This window comes from Xyrauchen texanus, chromosome 50 (assembly GCF_025860055.1).
Source record: "Xyrauchen texanus isolate HMW12.3.18 chromosome 50, RBS_HiC_50CHRs, whole genome shotgun sequence".
In the NCBI taxonomy this organism is placed as follows: domain Eukaryota; kingdom Metazoa; phylum Chordata; class Actinopteri; order Cypriniformes; family Catostomidae; genus Xyrauchen; species Xyrauchen texanus.
In genome coordinates, this window is record NC_068325.1 from 9970838 (window position 1) to 9984013 (window position 13176).

General features: G+C 35.9%; 1 protein-coding gene across 2 annotated transcripts in view; it reads right to left on the minus strand.

The window, feature by feature from the left end:
* Positions 1-13176, minus strand: part of ccdc50a (coiled-coil domain containing 50a) — a 32384-nt gene that overhangs the window by 11071 nt on the left and 8137 nt on the right. For both annotated transcript variants that reach the window (XM_052124172.1, XM_052124171.1), the window contains exons 2-5: positions 10693-10755; positions 4631-4760; positions 1539-1629; positions 1153-1252 (exon numbers count right to left, since the gene is read on the minus strand). In XM_052124172.1, the coding sequence (XP_051980132.1) occupies positions 1153-1252; positions 1539-1629; positions 4631-4760; positions 10693-10755 (384 nt within the window). The remainder of the gene's footprint in view (positions 1-1152; positions 1253-1538; positions 1630-4630; positions 4761-10692; positions 10756-13176) is intronic.

The following is a 13176-nucleotide window of genomic DNA, read 5'->3' on the forward strand; positions in this document are numbered from 1 at the left end:
GTAAATCTGAACAATAGTAATGGCTGCAACATATTAATAAAAAACCTATCTGAACATGCAACGAGTCAAGTCTTTTTGAGTGGAAAAAAAAAAAAAACGTCTTATAAGAGTCGATCCTGAAATGGTGTATACTGATTGGGCTGATTTTGCATGCAAACAAAGTCCCTTGGAAGTCATTTTCAAAACTCAAATCTTCTTCATTGAGGAAAGACGGGGCTCCAAAAGATTACAAGCTAATGACACATTTTAAATCAGCAATAAATTCTGACAACAATATGGTACAAAACTTTTAGCCATTAGACGCATCACTTGTATTAAAATGAATGGGGCAAAATGGCGGATGTAGAAACGGAAGTCCCACCTTACAGGTAAAAGAGACAATCACTTCAGAGATATAGACATCACCTGTCAATCAACTCCAAAACATGCACACATTAGCTAGACCAGCCGGGGAAATTGTGTAATCCGAGCTTAAGCAACACAACATATAATATCATTGTTGTCAGATTTTACTGCTTATTTGAAATATGTGATTGAAATTCTTGGGACTCTTCATCACACAGGATGTGACTTGGTCTCTGAACACATCCTACCTGGTAAAGAAGGCCCAACAAAGACTTGTTCTACTTACGGATGCTAAGGCCGGCCCATCTGCCCCCAAAGCTACTCATTAACTTCTCCCGCAGCACTAGGGACAGTATTCTGTCCTACTGCACTACAGTATGGGGTATGTCAGCTGCACTGACGCAGACCGGCAGAACCTGAAACGAGTGGTGAAGGTGGCTCATTGGGTCATCGGATCAGAGCTCTGGATGAGGTCTAGGCTTCAGAGGAAGGCTAGCAGTATCAGTAGAGACCTAACCATCCTGGACACTGTTTGAGCCACAACAATTGGGTATAAAAAAAAGTGGAAAAATTCCTAAAAGCTGTAGTCTCCCTAAATTCTTGCAGATTTAGTCACCAAGGCCTACTACCATTATTACCTACTCCCTTATGCTGCAAATACAGATTTTCTAAGAGTCAACGATGCATGCTGATCCAAACCCACATATTCTCTTGTCCAAATCCCATCAACACCATGACACTCTCCTCTGTTGATCTGTCCAGAACACCCTTCACTACCCAGCCTCCACCAGGTGGAACTCTACATACCTTTGTCTTCATAATAATCCTCTTCAAATTTAGCTTCCAGCTGCTTTTGTCGTCTTCTCTCTTCTTTCATCTCTCGCTCCTGCAGCTTTCGGGCGATGGCCTAGTCAAACACATTTTGTGCATAATTATATTCAAACATACACTCACAGAAACTCATGAGGGTGTTTCAGTGACAATACCAATGATGTAACAATACAAATGAGGGTGTGGTCAAGTCAATACCTTACTGACCAACACACAAAGAGAATGTGATGGTGTTCTTAAGCGCAGCTAACACACAAAAATGTTGTAGCAAGACTGATGTGGGTGTGGCTAAATCAATGTCTTACAGTTGATCAACATAAACAGAGTATGAATGTGTCCTTGGGAAGCTGCCCAGCTCTCACCTCATCTTTCTCCTCCTGTTGCCTCAGTTGCTCAGCCTGCTGGACCAGTTGTTCTTGAATCTCTTGAGCAATTTCATTGTCAATGCGTTCACTGAGAGGACAGAGAACAAGAAAACATAACACACCTGAGTTGTCACATTAGCCACCATGCGTTTCATTTTCGGTGTCTGAGATAAACGTGTTCTTGGAAGACAAATCTACAGTATTGGGTGTAATGAGTTACAAAGTAATTAATTACTTACTGTAATCAGATTACTTTATCTAGTAGTAATGTAATTGCAATTAACTCTCCAAATTCATGTAATTGGTTGAGCCACCAAAGTCAAAATGGACTTTAACGGAGAAGGTCAAACACTTAAATTTGATACACATACTGTACTGGGGTAAAATTGTAATAAGTAAAATCCTTCATTTGCACAAAGTTATATTTAAATTGACAGAGTCATGTGGCATACTACACTGCATACCACAGTCTGACCACTGGCCTACATTCATCCCAAATGAATTACTCTTAGCCAGGTTCTTTTTGTGTTGCAAAACTTACTGAACTGCAAGTCCTCTGTTTCTTCATGTCCGATTTAAATGAATCAAGAATAGATGTGTGTTATGTGTACTTAATGCTTGTAGAGTAAATACTGGATAGTTGTTCATATGACAATGTATTGTTAAAGATACACATACATTTTATAAAAATGTATGAATTAATAAAATCTCTTAATTAAATAGTCTGTCTAAACACATTTTGCAAAAATCTGTTCTGTAAAAATATGAAATGATCTTGTAATTTTCTAACAGGCTGCAGAGGGCAGCAAGCTCATTAATAATTGCATTTCTTATTTGCAAATATGTCTTCCTTTAAAAGTACTTAAATAATCATTAATGTGGCAACTTAACCAGTGTTCCCCAGCTCAATTTAGATTTTGATCATTCTTTTCTGGTGAAAGAAATACATAAATGAAGATGAAAACAAAAATATTTAATGTCATGGATGAATATTCACTGAGTTATCCATTATTTTGTAGAGGAGGTCAAAATGGTAATTTTCACCTATGATTTTGGAGCAAAACTACAGATAAAAAATATAACCTTAGAAAGATGGCAGCATCATTATTTTATATTTACACATAAATTGGTAAGTCTGTTACTAAAATCAGTTGACTTTTGAAATCCTTGTTGCATTATATGCCACTGGTGATCATTCAAAAACAGGAAAAAGCTCTTTTAGTGTTCTTTTTCCAAAGTTGGTGTGCCTGTAACTCAAGAAGTTTTAAATATATCTTAATACCCTTTTAGATTCTAGTTCAGAACAAAGTTTTCTTTTGGAATCTTCATTGATAAGGACCTATATGATTCAGTCCCAGAGATATGGGAATCTCAATGTTGCTCCATGAGAAAATTGTTGAATTTTACCCATTTTCAATGGTCGAAAACCAAATGTGGGTCACTTTGTATAAAGGTTATTTTTTTTTTTATCTGTGGTTTTGCTCCAAAATCATGGTCAATTACTCAGTAAATATTCATCCATGGCATTTCACATTTTGGCTTTCATCTACATTTACGCATTTCTTTCACCAGAAAAAATATATATACAAATTTAAATATTAAGCTTGGGACCTCTGGTAGAGTTGACATGAAATGACCCTAATGGAACCGTTACAGAACCAGAATTGTTAAGAGGAATCAGAATCGTTCAGTACACTATGATTCCCATCCCTAGAGAAAGATGTCATGGACAATGTCAGAACTAATCTTTTTATATTTTATATCACTATCACAATGAATTTGATCTTAAATAAATCCAAGGACAATGTGTCTACCCTTGTGTTGTCTATCCGGTAAAGATATGTTGTAATTAATTCACAAGAACAGCGATTACTCTTCAGACAGAGTAATTAGTAAAGCAATCCCATTAGAATCTAGAAAAGGCCACTTTCCTTAGTACTGTAAATGTGTCTGGAATTTTATGCTGGTTGTGGCTTGATCAGCCAACAGGTTCATGCAGATTCCTGTTCTATAATCTGTCTGACAGTCATCTTATTTAACACTGCATTCAGTAAAGATCATGGTTAGGAAGCAAATGACCTTTTCAAACATAGGTCAACCTAAAGACAGCACTGATTATTCGATCAGGTCTAAAGTTACTTTGGCATTCAGACCTAACCCTAACCCATTCAGATGCTCTAAAAAGACTACCATTTTTCAGCCTGGAAAGAAGCAAAATCCTTCATTTGCACAAAGTTATAATTAAAATTGACAAGTCATGTGGCATACTACTCTGCATAACACAGTCTGACCACTGGCCTACATTCATCCCAGAAAAAAAAACCTTAGTAAGTTTGCATTTTACAAGGTACATTTCCACTAGGTCTGTAAACCTGCAACTATACAGCTATTAAAAGTATATATACAAATGAATATTTACAGGCATGGGTTCAGTTTTTAAGCTGTGGAGGGACTCTCCCCTCAGGCTCATCAGCCACTTATTCTGCCATGCCAAAACCCTGATGATAGCATCAGCTTAGAGGCCTTGAGATGTCGGCCAGTCGGAAGGAACACTTTATCTACAAGTGGCATGCGTCGTGGTCAAAACATTTTACTACATCAGCACACTATGAGACGACACAAGGCCTTGTGTTCACTCACAACAGCAAAGCACTGCATAAACCTAGCTAAACTCCACTAATTAGATACAATCTGTATTTTTTTATACATACTTATATCTAATATATATATAATAAACTGAAAACTCAAGTACACATTCAGCTGATGATATCATCTACGCCTACTTACAGTTCTTGACAGAAAAACAAGAAAGATTTCCCATCTGGTACCTCACAGTACCAGGCATCTGACCGCCTAACATGGTGCAACTTCTACAACTGATTGTTTGGGAATATCTGAGAAAATAATGACCCTTCTCTCGGTTTCAGTAAATGAATTACAAGGAGGCAGAAATGTTTAATGTTGGCTGGTTTTTAGCAGCGGCTCCCTAAATACTTTGGTTAAAGTCTTTAACCTCTACATGACCAGTATCTTGGTCTCAATTAGCAGTTTTGAGAAAAGTGGCATGGTGGTTCTTTTGGGTCACTCACAAGTGTCTGTGTTTTCTCTTGCTCTCGGCTTTGGCCCGTAGGTCTTCCTCCTCTTGCATACGTTTGGCCAAATACAGGTCCTGCTGCACCAGACGGCTCTTGTGGACATTTGATGCCAGGTGGCTCTCGACTGGAAAAGTGAAGGGTAGAAGAAGAGAAACCGGTCATATAGGTGTACAGACACTAGAGAATACTCACTACACTTGCTGAAGTGAGTAATATTTGCACCCCTAGTGCCACTAAACATAATACCAAATAGAACACTTAGAATTTAGAGCTGGGTATTGATACAGATTTCGATGATCAATTTTGATTTTGATTGCATTAGATATATGTAGATTTCAGTTATAATGTCCATTTTGCTTACATTTGAAAATAAATTATTTCCCAGCTAATGGTGTTAATTATACAGGGGAACTTCTAACTTGGTACTTAATGAAAATATTGAATTTACTAATTATATTTTACTAGTTTTTCATAATTTGGTCACATAGAAGCTTTTTAAAAATGGACAAATCCATTTATTCAATCAAAAAACATATTATATAGCATATATTATTTTTTGTTACATGTTTATTTTTTACTATTTACAAGTATTTACACTGATTTGTTGAACAAGCACTAATAACCGGTACGGTCTCTTTAAAAAAACCGGCATTTCTGTGAAGAACATCTGTAAAGGAGCACATGTTAACAAGGGAGACACAAATTCTCTCAACTGTGCCATGCGTGTTTAGAATCAAGTTTATTTTTTGATGCTTTTGCTGGTTTTAAAAAATATTATTCAGTTGCAAATGGGTCGTGTAGATTTTGTCTTTGGACACACATTACACGGAACATTTTAGTCTCGACCCGCAGTGAAAGGATCTTGCTACTGAATTCTCCATCACTATACTACACAATTACTAGCGAGTGAAATCTGAACATTTACCAGTCAGTTGTGAAATTTGGTCGCATATGTGAGTGATTTACTCTCACTGTAGAGGGTTGCTGCAGAATAAAAGAGCGATCTTGGGATTTAAGAAACAATATCAAGATATTCAAATGAAGAATGCGATCCATCGGAAAATCGCTATTTTTACCACCCCCACTAGAATTATCTTTATAATTGCATGATGCGTTACAATATTTTGGAGTTTATGTTATGGAGTTCCTAGAGATGCATAATTTGTTTCAAAACCTTATAGAGCGCTAGAGTTCCCACCCACTTTTCAGCAGTCTTGGTTCCAGAAATATATTTCCCCATACATTTTTTTACCTGGGGATTTCATAAAATTCTTCATAAAGGCCATAAACCAAGTTCTAAGCAATGAACCGAACCAAACAGCTCCAGATGAATCACAACATTACAAACTTTGATCTGTAAATAAATGTAAATAAATAAATCTACAAGACTGTGTCCTAAACATCCTAAATGAGGGCATGAATAACAATCCAATGAAGCAATGTGAATGAAAATCAAATAGAAAAAAACTATAGACAGTATACATGTATTGATTTAAATTAGCTGATTTGAAATATATTTTGATTTAATTACAAAATATTCAGATATTCTTGAAGTAATTTGATTTGTCATGGGTGTGGACGTTGCTGCTGGCCATCATTTTCTGATTGGTGGATTGTTCTCCTTCAGGATCATGGGTAGTATATTTTATAATTTATCTTAAACACATTTTTTTTTATTAACTTGAAATAGCACTGAATGATTTCTTCAAGAGAATCAATTAACAACCTCTGCACTAACGATAGTCATGTCTTTAAAGGTTTATAAGTTATTGATAAAAATGTGCTCCCCAATTGAGAAAATTAATGTGATATTTACTTCCGGATCAAGACTGTTGCACTGTATTTTGCATGTTCTACATGCCAAAAATTCAGAATTGGTGTGAAAATGTCTTTACAATGAACTGACAATTTAACATCTTTCACCTACTCTTAGAGATCGTGCATTGACAACTATAATTGGTATAAGGTGATTTCACAAATGAAGACATATCAGTACAGACACAAATACAAGATGATGTTCTGAAATCGCAATTTGAGGCGTCACGTCAATCCCACAGCTATCTCAAGGCTGAGTCAATGTGCCACGTCTGCAGGGCGGTAAATCTTAAACAGTGACGCAACGCTAGGCCAGTCAATACATCATTTTCCCAAAAGACAGGACACTTCTTACTGATCATGAACATAAGCCGTATCTAGTAAGATTAAACAATATACCTGAAAGCAGGGCTCTACAATGCGAGCATTTCACTCCGTGAAAGATACATTGTGCGAATGAGGAAAATTATTTGGGTGCACCAGTGCGAAAAACTCATGACCTTATAAGATTTTGGTCATATCGCCCAATCCTATTTTATCACAAAATGAGTAATTTTACATCACGATAATGATATACATTGCGATACAGTAATTGTTTTTCTGGAAAACCAATAAAAAATCTGTTCAAATAATATATAACCATATTGTAATGCCACTTTTTGGAAAATCTAATCAGTGAAAAATACTTTAAATGAAAACTACTTAAGTCTTATATAATGTTCTCTTTATTTAGAACTCGACAAAATAAAAAACTCATTATGCCACATTTCAGTCTGATATGTTATTGTCCAGTATTATTATAAACTTTCCACAAAGATTAACAAAGAAAATATGACAATTTTAGTAAAAAATACATAACGAAAATAACAAGTCTTGCAGAAATGACATAAAATACATTTATAAAATTATTAAAAAAAAGACTGAATTAATGCGGAGAGCATCTTTTGGCTTTCATAATATTCTTTAGTGTGCTTCATTTTAAAGAGTTAAAACAGATTGTTTGTATTACCACAAGTTATTATCGTCGCGCGACAGTTTGCAGATAACATTTTTCTCATCCGTGTCAGCTTTTGTGGACCAGATGTCGTTAAATGATGTCAACTGGATGTTGTGGATCGATATTACTACTAATCTACCAGGTATTGAATGTGGACTCTGAGAGGATCGCCCCGTGAATCCAAGCACTTAGTTAAGAGAGTCATTCTTCGTCCGGGTGGTTTGGTGCCGCTCTGTTTTGGAGAATGTTTTACATGAGGACTCTTGTTATTTTTGTGCAATGAAAATACGTTATAATTATTGAACCTATTTGTTGAATATCTGTCAGTTTTTTTTAAATTGGAGGATTGTCCTTAGTAGCCACATATACTGTACCACAACTGTAGACATGCAGGGCTGGCTAAACAGACCAGTTAACTTTGAACTACTACCGGTCAAAACTTTTGAAACACTTGACTGAAATGTTTCTAGTGATCTTAAAAATCTTTTGATCTGAAGACGTATGCTTAAATGTTTCAAATTATGTTTGTAGACAAAAATATAATTGTGCCACCATATTAATATTTAATTATAAAACTAAACTTTTATGAATTTTTTTAATTTTGTTTTTTTAATTGATGATTTGGACTGAATAATAAAGAAAAGCAGCCAACAAGTGCCCAACATAGATGGGAACTCCTTCAATACTGTTTAAAAAGCATCCCAGGGTGATTCCTTGAGAAGTTGGTTGAGATGTCAAGAAAAAGTCAAGAGTATATTTCTGCAAATTCTAGGCAAAGAGTTTGAAGATGCTAAAATATAAAACAGTTTTGATTTATTTTGGGTTTTGTTTAGTGAACATAATTCCCATAGTTCAATTTATGTTATTCCATAGTTTTGATGACTTTACTATTATTCTAAAATGTGAAAAGAAAAAAAAATAAGAATTATAACAAAGATTATCCAATATTGCGATATCAATTTTGTTTTGAGTAATCGTTCAGCTCTAATAGAAGGTGCAGTCAGATACCTGGAATGCGTAAGTTTAAGAGGTAGTTATTTACATGAAACAATGATTTCAGTCAAACTAGCTTAATTCTACAACGTTACAAACAAAGAGCCATTTAATAATTTTCCTTAGAGAACAAACCTTTCTCTTTCATTCACCGAAATAAATTCAGCTGGGATGGTTCAGCACCATCTGCGCGTAGGACTAAAAGTGGATGTGAACTCTGAAAGACTTGAACAAAAGGTCAGGTCTGTTTATTTAACAGTCAAAGAAGCTACTTTGTTTAATTATAAAGAAGATAACCGTATACTCGCCAACTTTTGGATAACCAGAAGGTTATGGGATTTATCTGGATTCTGGACCATTTTATTATTATTATTATTATTATTTTGGACAATGAACATTTGAACAAAAGCTTTTGGAGACCACAGATAAATATTCTACATTTCCAAAGAAAAAAACAATTTAACAAGTGAGAAATTATGGTAGTAACACTAGCCTACATATATGAAAGCAGAAGATTGTCGAGCTAATAGTCTTATCCCAATTTCCAATTGTTGACAATTTCCAGTGCCTTCAAACCTCAGGAAATTGAAACTTAATGTCTTCAACTTTAAAATATAGATAATAGTTTTCCTGGAATGTGGCCTTCCAGCTGATCAAACATTTGAATTTATGCATCCATGCATGACACTTTAAAGATAAACCACAATCACAAACAATAGTACAGCCGTTCTCAAAATCTACTTCAAGGACTGTGAGGTGCTGCTGCAGGATGTCAAATCAGATGCTTTGTCTAAGTGCCTTCCACATGATATCTGTGTTCTTTCATTGTGTCTTCATGATGTCAAAGACAAGGCCATGATCTTCTGGAGATCTGAGTGTGATTTTCACACTTCTTTTTCTAAATACAAGAACTAAAAAAAGACATAGGATCATGTGTGACACTGTGGTGAGAGTGTATAAACTTGTAACAGTATAATGACGTGCGCGGAGGAGGCGGGAACTGGCTGAACAGTCAACGTAACATTTGATATAGAATAACTTAAAGCCAACATAAACATGCAACGTGGCCATCTGCATCTCTCTGTCTCTCTCGAACCAGCGTCTAGGGCTGCCACTTATCTCACTCTCAGCAGATTCGGCGCCGGCCGTGCTCCATCAGTTGGCTGGTAACTTTATTAGGAACTACAACATTACAGGTTTTAAATTAGGGCTGGTTATTGATGTAGATTTCCCAATTAGGATCTCTTGATTAGATTCCAATTCATTCGAGTTTATTTCAGTTATAATGTCCATTTTGCTTACATATGAAAGAAATTATCTATCAGCTAGTGCCCTTAATTATTCAGAGGACCTTCTAACTTGGTATATTACGAAAATATTGATTTTACTAAGTTTATTTTATAATTAGTTTATCGTTTTGGTTAAATTTGAGCCTTTTTAAAGCCCAAATTCCAAGTATTCCATATCTTGAATATATTCAATCATTGAGCACTTTATTAGGAACACCGGTCCACCTACATATTCATGCGATTATCTATTCAGCCAATCGTGTAGCAGCAGTGCAGTGCATAAAATCAGGCAGATACGGGTCAGCAGCTTAATTTCCACTCACATAAAAAATTGGAATAAATAAATGATTGTTCGTGCTAGATGAGCTGGTTTGAGAATTTCCGTAACTGCTGATTTTCACCCACAACAGTCTCTAAGAGTTTCCTCAGAATGGTGCCAAAACCATAAAACATCCAGTGAGCGTCAAATCTGCGGATGGAAATGCCTTGATGAGAGAGGTCAACAGAGAATGGCCAGACTGGTTCGAGCAAAGAAAGGCTATGGTAACTCAGATAACCACTCTGTACAATATAAGTGAGCAGAATAGCATCTCAGAATGCATAACATAGTGGTCCTAAAGTACTCGGTGAGTGTATATCATTATTATGTTACATGTTTATAGTTTACATGCATAATTTATACGATTTGCAATTATTTACATCTCTTTAAGCATATCGGCAGTTCTGTGTGATTGTACTGAATGTTTCTATTTTTGTTGTTTTTGATCATCAACAAACTGTAAAAAACAGATTGGATATTAAAAGAGACATTATTTAATGACAAATTGTGTGGATTGCATGGATCTCATCTTTGGACACATGGCACAAGTCAAACCAAACTTTTACCCTCAACACCCACTGAAAGGATGTACAAACTCTACAAAAACAACTAAAAAAAACACAAAGGCTATGAAAGGTCTTACTTTCCTGTTCCTGAAGGTTGTGAGCCAGGCAATGGTCTTCTAGAACAGCAAAGTCCCGGCACACTGCACAAAGAGAGAGAAAGATAAAAGCCAGATTATTTTCTGCTAAAAAAAAAAGAGCTATGCCATAGTTTCAGCCTCATGCAAGCGGTTACAGTTCACAGCATAAAGCATTTCTCATCATCAAAATAAATATATCAAAGCAGAATATTTGAGCAACAAGCATTGCAAAGTAAAAACTCAAATTTCAGTGTAAACAGTGGTCTATGAAGGACTTGCGTCATCACGAAGACGGACTGGGTTCGCTAGAAACAGCAGTGCAACAAGTCATTATCACCTCTGCCCAGAAATAAATATAACTACAGGAACTGAAACTCTGTCTTTCACATCAGCTAAAGCAAAGTCTCCATTTAGAAGATAAAAAAAAAAGAATAAATAAGAAAGCTAGCAGAATTATTGTGACAGGGCGGAGGGCAGGGCCGGGTCATGATTCCGCACATCCGGCCCCTAATCAGGCTAATGGACAGGAAGCTGCTGTACAGAGAGAGAGAGAGAGAGAGAGAGAGAGAGAGAGATTTATGGACAGCTGTCGGACACCTTTGGGTGTTTGTCTTTTTGTTTAGTTCTTTATTAAACTATTATTTATATTGTCGGTTCTTGCCTCCTTTCCATTAATCCCTTTACAATTATAATAATAAAATGAATTATAAACTTGATTAAAAAAAATAGCATGTAACTATAACATGTTATATAAATAAAGCATGTTAATTTACATTTTAGCATAGCATGTTAAATTAACTACTAAGTGAAAAATAACATCAGCTGTGTGAGCTTTTAAAGTAATGTCCTATGATAATTAACAATTAACATATACTGTAGTTGCGTGACAGCACAGCCAGACTGCTCCTGACTGTACCTTTAACTCTGTGGTTCTCAACTGTTTTTTCTTCCGGACCCAGATTTTGGAATCCCAGGACATTGGAAATCAAGTGGCGACTCACATTAGTAAAAATGTAACCTGTGATAGGCTATCACTTGGGCGGCCGACAAAATATTTTCAATGGGAGAACCATGGCATTGTTCTTTCCCTGCTGTCTGCCACCCAGTCTGAATAGACCTGCAACACACATTTGGGACACGACCCACCAGTTGAGATATACTGCTTTAAAATACACACACACACACACACACACACACACACGCGCTTCTCAGACATTTTCTCTGCTGCGTGTGTGTGGCACAAGATGACAAGTCTGACTGACAGTCTAGGAGGAAAGGAGATGCGCACATGCAGGTGAGATTCTCCGTCTGGTCACATATCCTTCTACATAGTTTTGTTCATGGTTTTCAAGTACAAGAACATGCATCAAGTGACATTATTTTTAGGGATGCACCGAAATTAAAATTCTGGGCCGAAACCGAAAATCCAGGATGCACTTGGCCGAAAACCGAAACCTGCTTTTTTTTTTTTTTTACCTATTTAAGAAAAACAAAAATAATAATTTGTGTATAATTGTATTAATATTATACTTTTTCATGAATTTCATGAATTTAACGAATCTGAATTGAAAAACTACAAACCAATAAATCACACTTTTATAGAAAGTAACACCAAAATTGAACAAAAAATATATTAAAACAATATTAAATATTATTCTTCATTCAGTTCTGTAAAAATCAAATTTTACAGATTTTATTAACAATTATCCAAATAATGTAAAGTTTTAAAAAACTATTATATGCAAAACAACAGTCAAGTAATGAACTTAGCTAGCATCTTTAAAAAAGTTTAAATATGCAACAGTAATTTTAATTAAAACAAAAAGGCAGAACACAGAATGGCAGAGGGCCTCTATTCCACTGATCTATATATAACTATAATATATAATTATATAGGCTATATAGATCAGTGCTCTATTCTGTTTATGTAAACGTATGTACACTTTAAGTGAAAATGATTGTGCAAAACAACAGTGCAAAACAGCAGTAATTGAACTAAATCCAACCTCAACTGTAAACGACAGATGTATCCTCAAGTGAAGAACAAGTGGAATGTAATTGCTATACACATCAAATTGGACTGCTTTCTATTTAAGTACAAGTGAAAGATTTCTCTTCAAGAACAAAAGTTGCTAAACTTTCAGACAGTCTCTCCTGTCAGAAAGCTCATCAAGAACATGAGATGCTGCACTGAACAGTCTCTCACTCTCTGTGCTGGTGCTTGGGGCAGATAAATACCTGTGCGCAATCCGCGCAAGCAAAGGAAAGCGGTCTTTGTTTATGCGACCGTAGTCAAGGGGATTGTCGCTTCTGGCGTAGTTCAGCTAGATACGTCTCTGTAGCTGTTATGAGTTTCTCCGGCAGATACAACTCTGGGAGATCGCGATGTTCCGCCATGTTTTCATTTTGAGAGTTTCACGTGCGCTGAAAGTTCACATTCTGCATGAGCCCGCTTTACCTCGACAATCACCTCGTGAACTCCGT